Raw genomic sequence first — 22,369 nt, 5'->3', positions numbered from 1 at the left:
AAAGTGGCTGCCCTGAGCTGGCCCTGCTGACAGAGACATCTGAGCAAGACAAGCCAGAAGAGAACAGCACTCCCAACTCACCCAGGCAGTAGGGCTTCTCCCGCCTGCGATGCCTCTCCCGGTCGTATCGATAGCCTGGGTAACAGGTGCACAGCACTCGGCCAAAGTTATCCGTGCACTGCTGTTCGCAGGGAGCTTCGGAACAAACGTCGTAATCTGAAAAAGAACAGGGGGAGTTTGCATCAGTCACGAGAGGCAGTGTGGTCACCCGGCCCTGATCTGGAGCAGGCTTTCTGGGCTGTATACTACTCAAGGTCACGTGTGAGCGTGATTGGCTACAGGCAGAGGAGCATTCACCAGTGCAGGATATGGGGTGCCTTTCAAGGGCACCACAACAGGCACCCGAGCACTGTCATGATGAGAAGCAAACCTCACTGTGCTCCCTCCCTAAGGTCACCGCATCGTCCTGGTAGCTTTGTCAGCAAAGATGCTTCTGCAAGCCCAGCTCTCAGCAGTCATTCATTGGGGACCCGCTCCCTTTTTCACCAGCTGCTGGGAAGACAGGATGCTAAAGAGAGGTCAGCGTTGGTGTCCCAATGCTGGGAGGAAGGGCTGTGAGTCAGGCAGCCTCAGAGACAAAAGGGTGAGAGTTACTGCAGAGTGGAGGCTTTTGTGCAGGAGTGACTTTAAGGGTGCCCCCTGGTGGGGGGGGGAGGTGGGTTGATTCTGCATGCCAAACCAGGTCAATCTGGGTTACAGATCACTTGCTATTCTGTGTCTTCCAATTGGGGTGGATGATCTACTACTCACAAGGACTCAGTTCTTATCAACTGGGAGTCCAGGAGCCTCTGGGGGGACTTGGGTTCTGAGCTGAGTCTGTAGTTCAGGCTCTACACTCTGGAGTTTCTGACACTGAAGCAATGACCAAGCTTTCTTAACTCTGCAATTTTGCTTATTCTGTTTTCACCTCTTATGACACCAAATCAATTCCCTCTACCCTTACTCAGCACTTTATATCCTTGGGTGTTTGGTTTCCAATGGCATTTTCAACACTGATATCACCCCTTCTGGAAGCTTTCTCTGGTTTCCTGCACTAAGCTGATCCTATCAGTGGCCACAAGACTCCCATCTTCCACTTGGCAAGTTCTGCTGTATATATTGAATGCCTGTCTATGCCAGGTCCTATATTCCCGGAGCTGTGGAGCTTTATGGTGACAAATACAAGTTTCCTTAGCATGGCCACCATCTTTGTAATTTCAGGTTGTTCAAGCCTCATTTGCTTTGCCTGTAAAATAGTATAATATGTAGCAACATTGATCCCTGTATTTTTAAAAGATTTATTTATTTATTTGAAAGGCATAAAGAGGTGTGTGTGTGTGTGTGTGACAGAGAGAGAGAGAGAGACAGAGAGAGAGAGAATGAATGAATAAATGAATATGAATAAACAAATCTATCTACCAGTTCTCTCCCCAATGGCCAGGGCAGGGCCAGCGGAAACCAGGAACCCAGAACTCCATCCAAGTCTCCTGGATGGTGTGCAGGGTCCTAAGCACTTGGGTCACCTACTGCCGCCATCCTAGGTGCATTAGTATGGAGCTGGATTGGAACCAGAACAGGTAGGACTTGAATCAGAGTTGCGATATGGGATGCTGGTGAAGCACACAGTGTTTTAACTTGCTGTGTCACAATGCCATCCTCTCCCCTGTCCATGGTCCTTATGAAGATGAAATTGGATGAAGCATTTAGTGCAATGCTTACTCTACAGGAATAGCTTGATCTAGACTTCTATTTCTTTTGCTGCTAATTCTCATGATGGTTTGGCTCCCTGGTAGGGACTGTGTCCCTTGGACTAACCACTATAACTCTCTCCCTACAGCTTATGATCAATTCATAATTGTTGAATTAGAATAAATCAGTTCACTCTATCACTTGGCAAATCAAATATCATTTATCACATAGGTTCAGCAAACTTTCTCTGGCCAGACTTTATTAAGGTTTTATACTCTGTGCCACTATGGAGCAAAAGAAGTCAAAATTGAACAAGCATGGTCATATGCCAATATGACTTTCCTTGCAGTACAGGTGGGATCAAATTTAGCTACAGAACACATATGTCACTGACCATGACTTGTAGCAACTAAGAGGGGAAGCAATGCTTTCAAAATCTGCAGCTTCCAGAAACTAGTTATCATATTTGTTTAGAAATGTTAATCTATCAATGCCATTTGCAGTGGCTAATTTGGCAAGGCCACAACACCCCAATATTTGGTCTGAGTCAAAGTTCATCATGATGCTGTAGATGCTCCAAAGCAGTACCTGACACAGCAGGGCACCCTACAAAGCTGTGCGAGAAAATAAACTCCAGGTAAGTTTGGTTGAAATAAATTAAAATTCATGAATAGTTTTTCTCATAATACACATTTTTTTTTCCTTCATGAACTTTTTCGCAAACCCTTGAGATGGTGTGGTTCTCTTACAACTGGGATTCCTAAGTCAAGGTGTGGAAAAGGGCATGTTACCATTCACTATTACCTCTACTGATCCGTAGCAATGTTTCTGCACAGTGTTACACTGGTGACCTGGAGCTCCTGGTTCTTACAGGAGCAATGCTTCCCCCAGAACTGCTTTCAGGCCACTGTGGACAACACATACCTCTGAATCAACAGGTAAAGAGACAGTAACACTAACCCCGGCAGCTGCATCTAATTGTAAACGGAAAATTGTCCTGCTACTCCATGGGGAAGTATTGGCCATGATCTGTGATCAAAGTGCAGGGAAACATAGCAGTACCTGCCCATCCCCTCATTCAGGCAGGTCAGTGTCTTAGACCTGTGAAGAAAGGACCATATTTGGGTGAGGTGCTTAATGAGGACAAACGGGATAAAAAATGGGCGGGAGGAGGAAGCAGTTAGGACTATCAGCTATGCCCATGTGCCAGTTGAGTGTGTATGTCTTCCTTAATTTCCTCATGAATACGTTTGTGTGTATGTGTGTGCCCAAATACCTCTGTCCTTTACCTTTTTCCTACATCAGAACTATCAATTTTATAACACAGATACACATATTGTTAATTTTGCACCATAGCTTTCAAGTCATACCATCTGATGAGGAAGAACAAGCATCTCCCAGGCGCTTTGCATACTCTTCTGGGGAAGAGTTTAGTTGGTGAGCTCTTACACAAGGCAGTTGGGTCATGTGAGGTGAAAGGCGATAAAGTGTGGTTTAAGCAGACGTGCACAGGTGTTACGTTAACAAGAGGTACATCCATGATAGTTAATTTTGCAAATCAGTTTCACTAGGACTTAAATATTTGGTCCAACATTATTCTAGATGTTTTTGCAAAGGCATTTTTTTTCAGATGGCACAAATCAGAAGACCTTGAATGAAATGTAGAACATTCCATAAAGTGGGCAGACCTCATCCAATCAACTGAAGGCATTAAAAAGAAACCAACCTTCCCCTCCAGGAACATCCACTTGTCCTGTAAGCTGACTGGAGACTCAGAAGACAGCTGTAGCTCCAGTTAACCCTGAAGAATCTGGACTCACAATTCTATAGTCTTGTGAGCCAATCCCTTAGCCCAAATCTCCATCTCTTTTTCTGCACACACACACACACACACACACACACACACACACACACACACACATTGCTTATCAGATTCTGAAATCCTACTTTTGCACTTTGCATTCTTGGGTGACAGAAGCCTTTATGACTGAAGACATCTTTGATACCAGAAACAATCACTGATATATCCCTACAGAGGAGAAACTTCAGAATCAAAGACTACCCCACTGGAAAGTCAGTGGGCAGAGAGTGTTGGCAAAGCAGCGTTGAGCCCTGAAGACCAGTCTTCCTGCAGACACAGAGTGCTAGGTCCAAATGATCTCCAGGCTGCAGTCTCCCTTTAGGGTACAGAGATTAGTAGTGTGTTTTTAATTAGGCTGGAAAAGGTCTTGAATGAGGGTGGTAAACTGACCGGTGTAAATTTCATTTTTGTTGTCATCTGTCAATACCAAGGACCCAGCTGGTGACTGAGAAAGAATGCCTATAAAAGCATGCAATTCTTTGGAATTTTGTGGGTTCCCCCCGCGCCCCCGCCCCTGCATCAGGCTCGAATAAACAGAATGAGCTGGCAGAGAGAAATTTAGCCTAGAAAGGCCCAAGGCCACACCAACCATCACACGCAGAGTGATTGCCTAATCAACTCTCACATGGTAACTTTCTCCAAGGTCACAGGAGTGAACTCTTCCATCCTTCCACTGGACAAAGCAACAAATAGGAAGGGTTCAACACTGAAGAAAACTATTCTACATTCCTCTTCAAAGCAATCCCACGCTGTCCAAAAAGCCTCGGTGCTTGCTCAGTCCTCATTCTGTTTGGTAGCCCTGTGCAGCCTCTTCTTCCAGTGAGAGTCCTGGTGGCCTTGAGAAACCAACTCAAGTCTCCCCTCCTTTTGGGGTCACCTCTGGCTGCCCTGGCCCATCCTGAGGCTAGGTGTCCCCTGTGAACACCTACAGCAGTGTGTATATCTACTGCACATGTGCAGTGATGATTAATGACAGGGGCAACAGTGGCATGTCATGAGCACCAGCTTCTGTGCCAGGTACTCAACATAAAATCCCTGTAACCACCACAAATGACCCAGGTACTAACTCCGGCTTGTGAAATGAGAGGTCACCTATAGTGGGAGGTGGAGGCTGGATGGAAATTCAAGTCTGGCACCACGTGACCCTGTCTCCTTGCTGAATGCTCACAGGTGGAGGGCTGGCTCTTGGCATCTTTAGGGCTGGGCTCAGCACTCAGTGTTTGCTGATGGTTGCAGTAAGGGGCTGAAAGCACAGCTATGAGAGCAGGTAGACAGAAGTAGAGGGGACAGGGAAAGGCATTGCGCTCTAATAGGCTATGAAGCACTTAGTAGGCATTCTAATCTCTGCAGTGATCTCTTATGGATAAAGCTTTGGATTTTAGATCTTTTTAATACACTTGTATAATATAATAATTGTAACAGAGCACCCTGTATGCAGCCAAATGATAAGAAGTAATTCCCTAGACCAGAACTAGGCACACACACACAAGTGCACAGAAGACCAGACACAGAAAGGATCACACCTAAAAACTGCGTACATGGGACCCATATAGATGTCTAACGATTACAAGTGATGATGAAAGGGAGGAGACATTGACTATGTTACGTACCTTCTGGGACACACTGTCCAAGGACAAATTTGTACCCTTCACAGCACTTTTTCCTAAGAAACAAAAAAGTAAAAACCAATTTCAATGTGATGTGAGGTTAAACATTAAATTGTTCTTTGTTACCTTTTTAAAATGAGACAATTTGTGCCTGAGAAAAACTGATACACAAGAAAAGTAAGGGAGTACTATTTGTAAGGTAACCTGAGATTCAAAAAGAAAGATATTATAAACAACACTGGCAAGGCCAAGACCTCCTTTCTGCCACATCGCATACATAACCAACCGTGAAATGAGTGAATTAACTATGAGACTTTAAAACACCTGTAAAGGGAAGAATCATAAGGCCCCCATTTAAAAATAACAACTAATTATAATAATCAGCTATTCCTAGTACAGTGCCTCCTAACTCCAATAATCAGGTGGTGAATTATTGTCAAAACTGGGACTGGAACCCAAGCACTGTGATTTCCATTTAGGTTCAAAGAAAGTGCAGGAAAACGTCTGTACTAAACAATGGACTGAAAGACATCCAAATTAACAGAATTATAAAAATGGTAAACAGACATCTATCCCAGAGGTGAGGGATGATGCCATGGTTTCAAAATTCTTATCTCTACTGGACAGATTCACTTGTGTATTCTGAGGCCAGGTTTCCTGAAGCTAACTACAAACCCGTCCCAAACTACAAGTAAGCAGCCACTGAAGGCTCTGTGGCAGGAAGGAGGGCCAGCAGACCTGCAAAACAAACAGAACAAAACATAACCAAACATTAATAGTTGGGCGAAGGAAGGACACAGTGAAAGTGTTCTGCTTTTAAGTCTTCAGCTGTGAGCAGATCCCAAGAAGCACGTGGTGTGAAAGTTCAACGTGGAGTGGAAAAACCCGCAGGGAACTTTGCATAGTTCACATCCTTCATGAACTTTCTAAAGACGCTTATATAACAAGCTGGGATATGGGGTGCCCAGGACAGGACATGTACCTGAGCGACCCCTTGTTCAGGAGAATGACACTCAAAGACTACCAACTCAAGGATCACTCATGTGTTGGAATGACTACACTTTCACTGTAGCTGTTTAGCTAGGCTCAGTGACATAAACGACACTGTCCTGAGAAAGAACAAGAAAAGAAATCGCAGCAGATTCGTGGAAGCCTCTAAAAGATTAAAACAGAATCAGAACCAGAAAAAGCATCTGACATTACAAAGAAAAAAATACAATGGCTGTACTTAACAAGAGAAAGGAGGAATGATACAGGAAAGAATGAGTGAATTTTAAAGACATGTAGATGGAAAGTATCCAGTCTGACAAAGAGAGAGGAAAAAAAACTGAAGAAAATAAATGAAGACTTGAGTCTCTTGTTGGCCAACAGCAGAGGAGTAAGACACAGTGTTTGGAATTCCAGCAGGAGGACAGTGAGTCACTAGATTTCTTGAAATTTTATTTTTAACAACAGTGCTTAATAAAAACATAAAGTTACAGAGTAAAGAAATTTGGCAAGTGCTTCATAGATTAAATACACCCCCACACGCCTAGTGTCATCATACTCTTACCGCTCAACACTAAGGATAGCACTGATTGAAGCCAGGGAAAAGATGATTTTCACAACCATGAACTTTTCATTAGAAAAGCATAATAGGGCCCAGCACCGTGGCCTAGTGGATAAAGTTCTCACCTTGAACGCCCCGGGATCCCATATGGGCGCCGGTTCTAATCCCGGCAGCTCCACTTCCCATCCAGCTCCCTGCTTGTGGCCTGGGAAAGCAGTTGAGAACGGCCCAATGCTTTGGGACCCTGTACCCGTGTGGGAGATCTGGAGGAAGTTCCTGGCTTCTGGCTTCGGATTGGTACAGCACCGGCCGTTGCGCTCACTTGGGGAGTGAATCATCGGATGGAATATTTCCTCTCTTTCTCTCCTCCTCTCTGTATATCTGACTTTGTAATAAAAATAAATAAATCTTAAAAAAAAGAAAAGCATAATAAGTAGAGACAGTAGTATGACACACATGTTTTTGGTGTTGAGAAAGCAAATCTGTCAACCCAGAGTCCTAAATCCAGGGATAAGAATGAAGGTAAAATAAGACATCTCGGGCTGGCGGCATGGTCTAGCAGCTAAAGTCCTCGCCTTGAAAGCCCCGGGATCCCATATGGGCGCCGGTTCTAATCCCGGCAGCTCCACTTCCCATCCAGCTCCCTGCTTGTGGCCTGGGAAAGCAGTTGAGGACGGCCCAATGCATTGGGATCCTGCACCCGTGTGGGAGACCCGGAGGAGGTTCCAGGTTCCCGGCATTGGATTGGCGTGCATCGGCCCGTTGCGGCTCACTTGGGGAGTGAAACATCTGACGGAAGATCTTCCTCTCTGTCTCTCCTCCTCTGTGTATATCTGGCTGTAATAAAATGAACAAATCTTAAAAAAAAAATAAGGCATCTCAGATAAAGCAAACTGAAATTTTATCTGACACACTGAAGGCCATGATACCATCTTCAGGAAGAGTCAGGGAACATCACATGTCATAACTGACTGGGTACATAGAAAAGGCTTATGTTTCCTGATTTTCATGTTTTCTCAGATTTTTATAAATTGTTGATAACTATATATTGATGGGCTATGGTGTAATATCTCTATACATGTATATAATCAGGAGAGTAATTAACTTTTTTTTTTAAGATTTTATTTTTTTATTACAAGGTCAGATATACAGAGAGGAGGAGAGACAGACAGGAAGATCCTCCATCCGATGATTCACTCCCCAAGTGAGCTGCAACGGGCCGATGCGCGCCGATCCGATGCCGGGAACCTGGAACCTCTTCCGGGTCTCCCACGCAGGTGCAGTGTCCCAATGCATCGGGCCATCCTCAACCGCCTTCCCAGGCCACAAGCAGGGAGCTGGATGGGAAGTGGAGCTGCCGGGACCAGAACCGGCGCCCACATGGGACCCCGGGGCCCCCAAGGCGAGGACCCCAGCCGCTAGGCCACACCGCCGGGCCTTAACATTTCTTTTTGACATTACTTTATAATTGGAGGCATGGGGCTTCCTCTGTTCAAACACTACTAGATTACTGGGAACTGTAGTTTCTCCCCTAAACTGTGTAGCATTGGGAACTTATTCCTTCAGTCTAACTTTGAGTTGCTATCCACGGTCAAATCTCCTTGTCCACCTCCTCCCAGCCTCTAGAAATTACCGTTCTGTGTTCAGATTTTTTTCCCAGTTCCCACTGATGCAGGAAGACATTCTTTGTCATTTTATCCTTTTTTTTTTTCAATTTACATTATGTTCCCTGAGTTGCATCCATTTTGCAGCAAATGGCAGGATTTGATCCTTTTTAATGGCTGAATGGTACTCCAATGTGTATTTCTATACCACATTTTCCATTCATCTGATTATAGATACCCTTATTGATTCTATATCTTGGCTATTGTGAACACTGATGCTATGATACAATAACTTCCTGGAAATACACTGATTTCATGTCTTTTGAATATAACTCCAGTAGCAGGATGGCTAGATCATACGGCAAGTTTCTTTCTAGTTTAGAAATGGCTACACTGTTTTCTATAGTGGCTTCACACTCATGTTCCCACCAGCGGTGTGCAGCAGTTCTCCGTTCTCTGTATCTTCCCCATGTTACCTTCTGTCTGCTTGACAGTAGCCATGGAAGCAGCAGGTGCTGATCTCTCATTATGGTCTTGCTTTGTCAGTTTCCTGGCTAAAGATACTGAGCACTTTTTTCACATGCCGATTGTTCATTCGAATTTTTTTGTTTTGAGACTTCTCTTTTCAGGTCCTTGGCCTGTTTTATGAATGAGATTGGCTGCTTTTTCATTGCTGAGTTTTTGAGTTCCTGGTATATTCTAGATGTTAAGCCTTCAACAGATAAGGAGTTTGTGACACTTCCTTCTATTCTGTTGGATGTCCTATTACTATTAATTGTTTTCTTTGCTAGGCAGAAGCTCCAGCATTTGACATAATCCCATTTGTCTAGTTTTCCTTTTGTTGCCTGTACTTCTTGGGGTCTTACTGAAGTGTATCTCCTGTTTTTTTCTGGTTCATGGTCTCTGGCATTACATTTAGGTTTATGACTGTCTTTTTTTGTTGTTACAGCAAAAATCGTAACATCATCTTGCAAGGTTTACGATACAAGTGGAGGCAATAAATAATATGAATACAGGACAAACGGCAGGGGCAAAGGGACCGATATATTTATAACGTTTCTACATTTTATAGAAGACAGTACTATACTGACTTTCCTGCTGGAAAAGCATTCTCTGTGCCTCTCAATGGCTCTTGTTCCATAGCTTTCCCTTCTTTTCCGATCTAACTAGGTCCCCTGTAAACATCTCTTTATCCGACTTCCAGCAACACTCACCAGAGGCAGAGAATTCAGTGAATGTGGAAATCTCGAGAATATACCCTTTTCATATTCCAAGTAAATAATAATGATCAAAATATCTCTTTCAAAAATTTTATCAATATAAAAATATCAAATTAAAGGCTATTCCTACTGCTAAGTCACTCTCATGTTTGGACATGCTTTCTAGATAGAACACTAACTTAAATGCAGTAATCTAACAGCTGAGAACTGCACGTCACTTCAGCTTATCAGACCACCTGTGTGAACACATAACTTGCATGTTGCAATGGGGAAAGCCACACCAATCACGGATTATGGAATTGATGTATTACTTACGTCCTAAAGAAAGTAATCATCTTTGTCAAATGATCAGAATCCCTCAAAGAGGTTACAAAAGACTAATTCTTGAGTTGATATCCTTAAAATACACTTTTCCACAAAGTTTTAGTAGAGTAATTTAGGGGGCTTTTGTTGTGGTGTAGTGGGTACAGCTGCTTCCTGTGACACTGGCATCCTGTAAGAACCTGATTTGAGTTCCGCCTGCTCCATGTTCATGGAGACAGCTGTGGCACTGGGGCTGCTCCTCAAACAGATTAGAAATAGCTGAGGCTCCCCATCCTCTTAAACTATCGTCCGGCCTGCCTGCACGAGTCCCACAGACAGACTCAGATAGAAATCCTTCTCCTGCACACTCTATGTTAAAAGGAAATCAACCATCCACTCTCTGGGCTGATCTGAATGCTGTGTGACCATGTCTGTAGTCTTCCTATCATGCAGAATCTCCCAACATCTCCATCCAAACAGTAATCTTACCTGCCAAGAGAACTCGTATAAATTTATGACGATGATTACTATTTATAATCGGGAATCCACCTTCTTATTCCACGACACTTAACCCTTACTTGTTTTTTTGTGGTTTCAGGAAATCCGAGCTCCCCACAGCAAAAGGAGAAAAGTGGCTTAAAAGAGAATTGGTTACAATGTTGAGGTTGTTGCCTATAGAGCTGTCTACAGAAAGCAAGCAGAGGACTAGCAGTGTCCCAGATTTGAAAACTCTAGTGATTCATTTCCAAGTTAGAGAGGAAGAACATGTGTTTCTGATACTCAAATGTCAAGTCTATCGCCATATTTCAACATATGGTTCTATTTTTTTTTCAGTTTAAAAGCTATGCCCAATGTATAGCCTCTGAGAGGTTTGAAATCATTTAAAAACTTCATACAAATGGATATGATCCCGTGCTCTCTCACCACATCCAAGATCTCAAGTTCTGAGTGGGTCAAGGGCTCTGGACTGTCCACACCATGGAGCCAGGTACAATCTGTCAGTTATATTTTTATTAAATTGGATGGCAATGAAAATGATCTGGCATGCTTGCACAAAGTTACAGAATTCTGTCAGGCCAGTATCTGAGTTTTCTGGATGGACATGAACTGCGTAAATACTTGCTCAGCTAAGAATTAAGTTGCTCTCCGGACTTTCACCATTTCTATCCTTTCCTTTCCTTTCCTTTTCTCTTTCCTTTTCTCTTCCTCCTTCCCTTCCTCCCTCCCCTCCTTCATTTTTAAAAAAAAGATTTACTAGGGCCCGGCGGCGTGGCCTAGCGGCTAAAGTCCTCGCCTTGAAAGCCCCGGGATCCCATATGGGCGCCGGTTCTAATCCTGGCAGCTCCACTTCCCATCCAGCTCCCTGCTTGTGGCCTGGGAAAGCAGTCGAGGACGGCCCAATGCATTGGGACACTGCACCCGCGTGGGAGACCCGGAAGAGGTTCCAGGTTCCCGGCTTTGGATCGGCGCGCACCGGCCCGTTGCGGCTCACTTGGGGAGTGAATCATCGGACGGAAGATCTTCCTCTCTGTCTCTCCTCTGTATATATCTGGCTGTAATAAAATGAATAAATCTTTAAAAAAAAAAGATTTACTAATTTATTCTTTTTAAAATATTTATTTATTTTCACTGGAAATGCAGATATACAGACAGGAGGAGAGAGAGAGAGAGCAAAGTCTTCCGTCAGATGGTTCACTCCCCAAAAGTGGCCACAACGGCTGGAGTTGAGCCAATCTGAAGCCAGGAGCCAGAAGCTGCTATTTGGTTTCCTGTGTGAGTACAGGATCCCAAGACTTTGGGCCGTCCTCAACTGTTTTCCCAGGCCACAAGCAGGGAGCTGGATGGGAAGCAGGGTTTCCGGTATTAGAAGCAGCGTCCATATGGGATTTTGGCTCATGCAAGGCAAGGACTTTAGCTGCCCACGCTACTGTGCTGGCCCAAGATTTATTAATCTCTTTGGAAGTCAGAGTGACAGGGGAGGAAGGAGAGAAAGATGTAGGAAAGAGGAAGCTAAGAGGGAGAGAGAGAAAGAGAGAAGGATAAGGGGGAAGGGGAAGAGAGAGAGAGAGCGCGTGTTGAGAGTGGGGTGCCGAAGCCGCTCTGGGATTGGGAGGGGCTGTTGCAAGATGGTGGCTGGATCAGGGCCAGGAGGCAGAGGTGATCATGCCAGCAGGTAAACAGGAAGTCACAGGGATACGCTTATGCCCTCGTTGCGATTATGTCATTGCTACTGGCCTATCAGCTAGCGCCACGTGGACCCACGGGGAGAAGAGATTGGTGGAGAATGGTATAAAAGCAGCAGGTAAAAGCTAAGGAGGGGGATGACGAGGAGAAAGATGGAGAGAAGAATGATGACGGAACGGGAAGAACAGGGCAGCAGAGGGGGAAAAGGGGCTGAGATATTTGGGTGGAAAAACCAAGGCGTATGGGGAGGAAAAGCGGCAGAGAGGGGTACAAAAGCAGTACGGAAGCAATGCAGACCTACGAGGAGAGGAACAGAAAGAAGGATGGCAGAGAAAGGGCTGGAGAAGCGGGGAGGAAAGCTAAGACCAGTGGGGAAAGGGGCAGCGGAGAGAAGGGTATAAATGCAGCTGCTTTTGGCAATAAGGGGTCCGGTTGCAGTTCCTGCTTTTCCCAGACCCTCAAGAGTGTGCTTCGTCGTTAGTGTTGTTGCTGGGTGGCGACAAGAGCACGCTTTTATTTGTTAGTTCACTTCCACAAATGGCCACAACAGCCATGGTGGGGCCAGGCTGAAGCCGGGAGCCTGGAACTCCTTCTGTGCCTCCCACATGGCTGGCCTTGGGTCTGTAACTGGGCCGTACTTGTACTGCTTTCCAGGGTGCACTAGCAGGGAATCTGATCAGAAGTGGAGCATCTAGCCCTTGGACCCACTCAGACTGGGGAGGGTAGCATTAGCTTTTATGCTTGGCTTACAGAGCTGTTCCCGGTGCTCGTAACGGGAGCACATGCTGACATTCCAGAGCGTCCTATGGTCCTTCCCAGAGTTCCTGGGAATACATTAGTGTTTGGCATGCTAAACGCTCATCTATCACAAATCACACTGAAGACAAGAAAATCGTCTAAAGCACAGCAAAGCAAACACCGGCTGCACATGTTATGCTGTTCTAAAGATTACTTACAATAAAATTTGCATACAACAGAGCTGAGACCGCCAAAGTGAAATCTTGTTCCGCAAGCACTGGCACTTGTTAGGCCTAACTACAAACACCGCTGTGTGGTTTTGATCTTCAAGAAAAACAAACCAAGAAGGGGAGAACTCAAGGGGATTCGGGGGAGGCAGTGTCTCTTAATAGGCTTCACGTGGCGCGGCTCAGCTTTCCAAATGCAAATGCTTTTCTCGTTTCTTGGCAAGCAGACATGGTGATTAAATGGTTGTTCCATAGAAAGGGAGACATGTGTTAATCAAGACAGTCTGTGGAGGTTTCCCCCTGGGTGCTCCTGAATATTATCACACATAAAAAATCGTAAATAACAATGAGGCAAAAATGGAAACACACCCTACCAGTCAGGTGTGTCACAGGGCTTCTGAAGAAAAATCACTAAATCAGGAAAATGAAGACAGCAGAGAGAGCAGCGTGAGGCTGCCTGCTAGTTGATACGGAGTCAAGAAAAGACCTGAACAAACATCCCACAGAATCAGAGGACTACAAGTGACCTTCCAAGGGCAAATGAATCAGGAGACAAATATTTAAACACCACTTCCAAATGAGTCTAAATTTTCCTCAGATTCATTTGAGCTTTCCCATGTATAGCTGCCTATTCACACACTAGACATATCTGATGCTTTTTAAAGGTGGAAGGAAGCAGGGAGGGAGGGAGGGGAAGGAAGGGAAGAGGGGAAGGAAGAGGAGGGGAGAATCTTCAGTCTTCTGGTTCATTTTCCACATGGTTACAATAGCCAGTGCTGGACTGTGTTAGTCCAAGGTTAGAAGCCAGGAGCTTCATCTGGGTCTCCTTTTGGGTACAGGAACCCAACTACTTGGGCCATCTTCTCTTCTTAGCAGACCATTAGAGGCGAGCTGGATGAGAAGTAGGGCAACTGGGACATGAACTGGTACCCATAAAGGATGCTGGTATTTTAGGTGGCAGCTTTACCCACTATGTCACAATGCCAGCCTCCCTGATTAAAAGAAAACAATTAGAAAATGGCATTGTCAAGACTATTTTAGATTTTAGTATCCACCTATGCATAGTAGATGGAGCACTGGCTTTGGGGTTCAACAATTTTGGTTTATTTACAATTTTGACTCTCATTTAAAGAGCTATGGATGTGACCCTTGCTTCCCTGTGGAAGCTGGCTCAACTTCACACTTCTACAGATAAAACGTGGATAAATAATATTTGCCTTTCAAGATCACTGCAAGAGATGCAGACAATTGTGAATGCCTAGCACAGGGTCAGCTTTGGGGTCAGCTTCCTGAGCACAGCAGGTCAACAGCCAATGCACCTGTCTCCAGCCTCTTCCGTCATACCACCCTCTTCTCACTTCTCACCTTCTGATTTGAAGACCACAAAAGGAATATTTCTAAGCCCCTCTCTTCTTTCACAAGTTAATTTGAAATAATGAGAATAGGAAATAAATGCCTAAACCTCACAATGTGTGGGTTTAGAAGACTTTTCTAATCCTCAACCAAAATGAACAAGCATGGCAAAGTGATGGAAAAATGGACATGAATCTACAGAGAGCAGCAACTTCAAATTTCACCTCCCCGATGCCAAGTGCTAACCTGGTGGCCTTTGTCCGCCACTGCAAGAGGTGAATTTTTTTTGCTAAATTCTTCCCAAGAAGTTGAAGCTTCTGGAATGCTGAACCATAAAACTGAGTGGAAGTTATGTGCACGAGCGGATGATCCCATCCGGGCACATCTCCAGACATTTAAGAAATTGCTTCAATTTAATGTCACTTCAAAATAACGATTCCCTCCTGATGACAGCCCCTAAATTCAAGCTATAGTGGGGCTTCCCCTGATCTTCCAAACCACTCAGTCCTAAACTGAAATACACAGCCCAACACTAGAGCAGCTCCGTCCACAAGCTACTTCTGCCCTTCTAGTCACACCTGAGGGGGGGTGTCCAGGCAGGGTCTCTGAGGGCTAGTTTCAAAAGACTGAGGGTTTCAGTGTGGCCCTGAATATCTATAAAGTTCCTAGATCTGAAGGTCTGGGTTTGAGTCCCACTTTTGCTTTCAATTGTAATTTCTTGCTAATGTATACCAAGGGGACAATGGATGACAATGGCTCAAGTACGTGGGTCCTGTCACTGCCAACTATAGTGAGAGATGTGGATGGAGTTCTAACTTCCTGGTTTTAGAGTGGCCCAGCTCTGGCTGCTGCAAACATTTGGGGAGTGAATCAAGGAACAGAATATATGTTTACCTCACTGCCTTTCATATAAAATGCCTACAAGGGGATCTCCAAATGTTTAGAATTGGCCTGGAAATTTGCAGGAGATGCCAATAATAGCTCTTGGTGCAACCCCAAGAACACCCATGGCCACTTTCACCTGCTGTGTCAAACACCCCCTTCCTTTCCCTAGCCTTGCAGGGTGCAGAAGGTCAAGGCCCTCAGCAGATGGCAATCTGCAGTCCCAAGGGCTTTGGAGACAAGAACCACAGGCTGAGTCCCTTGGTCTGTAGAACTGTCCATGAACCTCCATCCCAGCTTATTTTTCCCCCTTCTTCACCTGCCCAGATGAGTTTTCTGCCTCACCAACCTTGATGATCATGTTTACTGGCTACTTTTGCCCCAGTTCAGATGAGAAGTCGATCATTTCTGAAACTTAATATGCAACATAACAAACATCTTTTTGCAAAAAAGGTAATGAAATTGTATGAATGCACATAATTTTATGTACAATGAAACAGATATTTTACGTTAAAAATGAAGATCAGGTTAGATAGTCACCAAGGTGTGTGGATGAGGTGAAAGAGGTTCCTTATGTTCTTGGGTGTTTTCTACTTTTTCCATTATGAACTTGAGTTGATTTTGTCATAACTGAAAATATATGAAGTCATAAAACAAAAGGGTCAACATTTTTCCGGAGTCTTTTGGCCCATGTTTAATGTCAAGCTTAGCCATGGCTTTACGAACTTCTAGTTTTGAAATCTGATTAAGGACCATGCTCAGCAGGGCAGCTCTGAGCGTAACTGCAGACAGCCAGGACTTGCACCAAATCCAGAGACCCAGGATTTACAATGCAGCAAAGTCATTATCATGACAATCAGGATGCAACCCCACTGCTTCTCATCAGGTCACATGGAACCAATATAGAGTAATCATGGAGAGACTGCTCTGGAAAATTATGGTATCAGTTACAAAGATGCTCATTTTTTAAAATCTGAAATAATTAGTTCAGTAAGGTTTGCCTCAGAAGACATTTAAGGAGAGTAGTTTTCTTCATTTAAGACACATTTATGTAGAGGGGTCCCTGTGCTTGCTTACTTGCCCCACGTGCTAACTATTGTCAACACTGACAATCTTGGATCTTACTCAGCGGTCATCACCCAGGACAGTGAAGGGACACGTGGAACCTGTGCAGGGTTTACTGCACAGCAGTAATAATGTGGACCACAGCCCAGAGTCCTAGACATTTATTTTGTTTCTTTACTTGACGTATTCTGGGAACACCTGATTAGCCATTAATAATGCTGATAGCATTCTTCCAGAACAACCTATCTTCACGCATTCATGACACCCGACAAACCCACCCACCCAACAGCAGTCATGCATGATGGCTGCCAAGTGCTCCTGACTGCTGTTCCTTTGCCACCTTATCTCATTCCAGATTTCCTCTCCTTGCTTCCTCACTCCTCTTCTTCTCCACAGAAAAGCTCTGTTCTTCAGGGTCCAACTCTCTTTTATGCTCATGAACTTCCACCTACAAAACTCTGGGCATATTAATATTTTGCTCATTGCCAGGGTAGACTAGAGTAACACTGATGATGAGGCCAGCGTTTTAAGATGAATGCCCCACAAGCCTATTTCAAATACTGCCTTTGTTCCCATTCTGCCTTGTAGAAGACCCCAGTCAACCACATAGCTATATTTTAGGTCGCTATTGTTTTCTGCACCTCCTTTTCTTTTGCCCTAAAGCAAGACACTTAACTAGAATACAACTGGGTATATTAGCACCTAGCCCATTATCACAGCAGGTAATGTCAGGTAAATTAGCTTGGCCAAGAAGATGGGGGTGTCTGTAGTGTGTGTGACTTCAGGTGGTGACTTTCCACAGGAAGGCTATATGCCGTTCCATTCCCTTCCACCTTTAGTGGGAATGTGACTGCTAGTGCTGAGCCACTTCAGACAGTGTTGAGCAATTGAACACCCAACGCACCTGAGCCCATGATACAGCTCAGTCATCACGCTAACTAACCATGTCAGATAAGGATGCCTGACAGTATTATGGAATGGAAAAACTCCCACGCTGTTCAAGTTATTTTTGGTTTTAGTTCCAGGAGTCTAATATATATGCAAAGTCTTGTTCCAAGGGAGAAAGGCTACTGAACTGCAAGGTTAATAAACCAGATGGGGTCCAGGGAAGACAAGGCCTTTATATGGAGCTCATGAGTCTGAGGAAATACTGATCCTTGAAACACAAGGGTTGGGAACCTTCCTTGTGAACTATGCAAACCTCATACCAACTCTGTGCACACAGGGCTGCTGTCCCTCCCTTCACTGCAGGGTGGGCAGGGTTTCCGTGGTCTCAGCCCCTCTTGCTGGATTTCACCACTCACATGAGTCACTTTCAGTGCAGGGCTATGTAAATACAAATGACTGATTCAAATTTTTGCCCAGAAGCATGTATCTGGTGCAGCAGTTAAGATGCTATTTGGGGGCCCAATGGAGCCTAAGCGGCTGAAGTCTTCACCTTGCACGCACTGGGATCCCATTGGGCTCCGGTTTGTGTCCCAGCTGCTCCACTTCCCATCCAGCTTCCTGCTTGTGGACTGGGAAAGCAGCTGAGGATGACCCAAAGCCTTGGGACCCTGCACCCGCGTGGAAGACCTGAAGGAAGTTCCTGGCTCCTGGCTTCGGATCAGCACAGTCCTGGCATTGGTGGCCACCTGAGGAATGAATCAGTGGACAGAAGATCTCTCTCTCTCCTCTGTAAATCTGACTTTCCAATAAAAATAAATATTTTTTAAAAAAGAGGAAATTTGGGAAATCCAAATCTCATTGGGGTACACATATTCTAGTGCTGGTTCTTTCCTGATTTGAGCTTCCTGCCAATCTGCATTCTGGGAGGCAGCAGGTGATGGCCCCAGTACTTGTGTAGCTGCTGCACGTGTAGCAGGCTTGTATTGTGATTCTGGCTACTCCAAACATGTGGTGGTAGATCAGTAAGTAGGAAATGTAATTATGTCTCCCCCATCCCACCAAATAGGTTCTAGTCAGTTGGTAACCAAACCGGAAAGTGCTAGGTTCACTTATCACAGCTTTGAAGAGACAAAGGTGATACAACTGAGCTCATCTTTCTTAGGCTCATTAATCATGATGTGACACATCCCATTCCACTGAGGAAAATGAAATACAACTGACATGAATTCACATGTAAATCGCTGGAGGGAGAAACTCCTGAGACTATAAGCAAGATGTCTATTCCCAAATCATTTACAGATGAGAGCTGGAGTCTTCTATTTGTTTTAAATTCTGAACATTATACAATGACCAAATACTGCAGTAAAATTTCTGCTTGGATTAACTCAAAGCTGGAAGCATTAAGTTCAACTTTATTTAACCAACACTTCATATAAACTTTGTATAGATGAAGTGATTCTGTTTCCATAGATTTAATTTTCACTTTTTTTTTTTTTTAAAAGCAGATGGGCAACAGAAGCACAGAGCACTCAAGGAACTTGTTCAAATTAGCAGCTGTGATGGGGCACGGATGAGGCTCCAGAGGCCAACTCTTCTCTCCACTGGACATTCCAGGAGATCGTGGTGTGAGGGAAGTTTCTATTTGGTCCTCAAAGACAGTCAGTGTGGGAAAGAAGCATGGACACGGCTAGTGGTGATACAGGACAGCAATGCAGGCACTTGAGGTGAATATTCATGTAATTTCATGAGGCTGCAGAATGGGTAGCAGGTAGGAATTTCTCTGCCCTGCAACAGGAGGGGATTTCAAACATTTCCTAAAAAAATCAGTATCAGAAAGCAAGCCTATTTGGGTACAAAAAAAGTTTGAAACAGGTGCAAGTGTTTTTAAAACACACACCTTCTGAGAAATCTTGGGAAGACCCCTCCTCTGTCAAGCTCTGCATGAGGGGCTTCCATCCTTACCAGCCCTGCCCCTTCAGCATTGTCCAAATTTAGCTCCTCTGTTCTGCAGTCTCACCTTCCCTTTGGGCAATAATTTCCTCTACCCTTGGTTCAGGGCATCCTTAAACAACCCTTAGGATGTGTTTCCCAAATCTGAGTTTAGTTTGTATTTAGAGCACTGCACTGTATGATTAAAGAGCAGGCTGTGAAACAAAGTTCACAGATGAAGCGGTTCAAAAGACTTTGAAATACTTCGATCTGAAGATGAAGAGGGTCTCAAGCAGGCACCACAGTGGGAACTGAAACAAGAGGGTAGATTTTATAACTGCAATATGAAGAGCAATCTTCCTAAGGAACTGTGTGGAGAACAAGAAAACTACAAAAAACCCAAAACCAGACATTTTAGTGCCACGTTGGAGAACAAGGGTGCTCTGCACTGATATTGCTGAAATCAGAGGGGAGAGCAGAGATTTTCAAAGCACAACATGCAGTAGATGACTGGAAGGCGACCTATTCTGTTTGTCTATATTTTTGTAATATGTTTGAGGCTTTGGGCAGCTCAAAGGCCAGGTCTAGAGGAGAGGTGAGCTTACAACAGTGTATAGAGAGGCATGAAGGTGAACGGTATGGTTAAGATCATGCAGGCCAGGCAAGGGTTAAGAACACATCCAGGAAAAACATCCCCAGGGAAGAACTGGGCATGGTAAGGAAGCCAGAGAGACCAAGAGAAGCATCTGTCAGCAAATGGAAAGCATGGAAGTCACAAAATTGACTCTATAAGCTTGGACAAATAATTTCCCTACATCTCCACTTCCATTCCAGAAAAGAAAGAAAAAATAAGATCCTAGACATGAATCATCTTTAAGGTTTCCTCCAACACACAAATTCCCTGGCTTTAAATAACTATTCATTTTGAATATGAATATTATTGACATTATGTTCAATCCATAACATTTTTGCAGGGGAAAAAACCCAAAATGTAGATAAATACACACACACACACACACACACACACACACACACCTCTTCAGTCTTTAGACCGAAAAGACAAGAATTAGAAGGAATTGGTTGTCAGTCTTGAATCACTTCAGATGCTGGTGTGAGTAAATAGTTGTGTAACTTGAAAACACTTCACAATAAATACCACCGGTGGGCCTTCCATGGCAGGTGCAGTGGGCTCTTTATGACAGCCAAAGACACGCAGGAGCAATGCAGCTGCCCTGGCATTCCCAATACCTGTGGCTCTTGGGTAGTAATGGTCTGTAGACACATCCATCCAAGTGGTGGGGCTCGGAGTGCATCGTGGGTTGGTCCATATAGTACAAAACTCGAAGGTCCTCAGTTTTGGGACTAGGTACTTCTGGGGAAGGGTACATCCAATTTTAAAACAGCTTAGGTTCCTTGATGGCCAAAACATCATTTGGGAGCTGTGCTCATGTCTCTAACATTGAGTCTATTGTGGACCTTACCATGTATCCTGATTATTTTTTCCACCTTGCAGATTTTAAAGATGTGCATTTGAGTAAGAAACCTCATGTCTGATGACAATAAGTTTTGGGCTCTATGATACCCAATAGCTCCAAGAGGATCTTCTGGGTTACAATGGGACACGCACAATATACCTCTCTACCCTCCTGTACCCATAATCTACCTGTCTCTTCTAAATCAACATGAATTCCTTGACAGGAAGGGTCCAGACTCAGTTGTTCTCAAGCACAAGGCCCAGGGTCTGAAAGATCACACATGCTCAATACATTCTTATCTTTGCTGAGCTGAAGTTGGCTCCAGTTCGTTTCTTAGAAAGAACCTATATGAAACAATATTTACAAAAGTATTATGACTTTCTCCTCTTTCCCATCTTGCATTATTTCTTTTCCCCTCTCCAGTGAACTCTCCATCTCCTTTCCTTTCTTCTTTTCTAAATTACAAAATATAGAAACAGAGCAGAAATTGGCAAGCATAGTGGTCAGACACAAAGCTGCCTGGCATACAGTATAAGGTCATAATGTTTCTTGTATGAAGTAACAACAAGTGGGTCCCCTGACCTATGGGATGATGAACTCTGTATTTGTACTAAAGCACTAGACATTTCAGGTGGTCATGGAAAGCAGTTCAGATTGCTTGGTGGTGAGACTAGTCCAGAATCCAGGCACTTTCTGGCACCCAAGCCAACTTTTTCAAGTTGAGAAGCCATTCTGAGATGCTATATCTACTTTGTGGTAACAGGCTTTCATGCTCAGGAAACCCAGGTGAACGCAAAGTATTGATAAATACGAACATGTAGAGACACAGTGTGGTACTGTGGCAATAGAAGAACTCTTTAAAGACAAGAAGACAAGCATTTAGGACTCATTTAAACTACGAATTTCATAAATTGCTGGAAGTTACATAGCTTACACTTCAACCTCCTCTATAAAATGGACCATTAGTTTGTACTCCAGGTTACTGTGAATATTAAATGACAAGTATCAATTATCCAGTATAGTAGCCACTATACAAATACCCAGTAAAGGATAGTAATGATAGTAGTAATACTAACAGTGGCAGTAGTTATTACTCTCTTCTGACTTTCCTCAATATACGGGTTAAGTCTATAATTTCCCAGGTATCCTTTGATCCAGAAGCATCAGTCACTACACCTGTGGACAACTGCCCACTTGTGTCCCTTCCTGATGGAGGAGGCTGGACAGCCCGACTCTGTACCACAAACATCTGAAAGGACGAAAGGAGTGACCTGGCTCCAGGACACATCAAGATGCCAGGCCAGTCACAGGGCTGTCCAGGACTGTCACTAACAGGCATCCAGTGACTGGGCCTATCAGCTGAGGGAGCCTATGCCAAGGTTCTGGTGGCATAGCTGAACAGATCTTGGGGAGCTAACTTTCTGAATGAGCAGACCAGCTCCCTATTTCATCGTACCGATATCCAAGCCCCAGGCTCACTTGATTTTTTTAGACATATGTGCTGTTTCTGCTCTTGACAACTAAGATTTTGTCCTTTTCCTGGTATCATAGAAGAGACTCAACTTTGTTTTAAAAGATTTATTTATTTTTATTACAAAGTCAGATATATAGAGAGGAGAGACAGAGAGGAAGATCTTCTGTCCGATGATTCACTCCCCAAGTAACCGCAACAGCCGGTGCTGTGCCGATCTGAAGCCAGGACCTGGAACCTCTTCCGGATCTCCCATGCGGGTGCAGGGTCCCGAAGCTTTGGGCC

General features: G+C 44.3%; 1 protein-coding gene across 1 annotated transcript in view; it reads right to left on the bottom strand.

Moving 5' to 3' along the window:
• Window positions 1-22,369, bottom strand: part of CCBE1 (collagen and calcium binding EGF domains 1) — a 193,249-nt gene that overhangs the window by 24,379 nt on the left and 146,501 nt on the right. Inside the window, exons 3-4 of the mRNA XM_004579459.2 lie at window positions 5,200-5,252; window positions 82-216 (exon numbers count right to left, since the gene is read on the bottom strand). Coding sequence (XP_004579516.2) covers window positions 82-216; window positions 5,200-5,252 — 188 coding nt within the window. The remainder of the gene's footprint in view (window positions 1-81; window positions 217-5,199; window positions 5,253-22,369) is intronic.

This window comes from Ochotona princeps, chromosome 18 (genome assembly GCF_030435755.1).
Source record: "Ochotona princeps isolate mOchPri1 chromosome 18, mOchPri1.hap1, whole genome shotgun sequence".
Lineage (NCBI taxonomy): Eukaryota > Metazoa > Chordata > Mammalia > Lagomorpha > Ochotonidae > Ochotona > Ochotona princeps.
The sequence above is the reverse complement of the archived record's forward strand: the minus strand, read 5'-3'. Positions and strand labels throughout refer to the sequence as shown.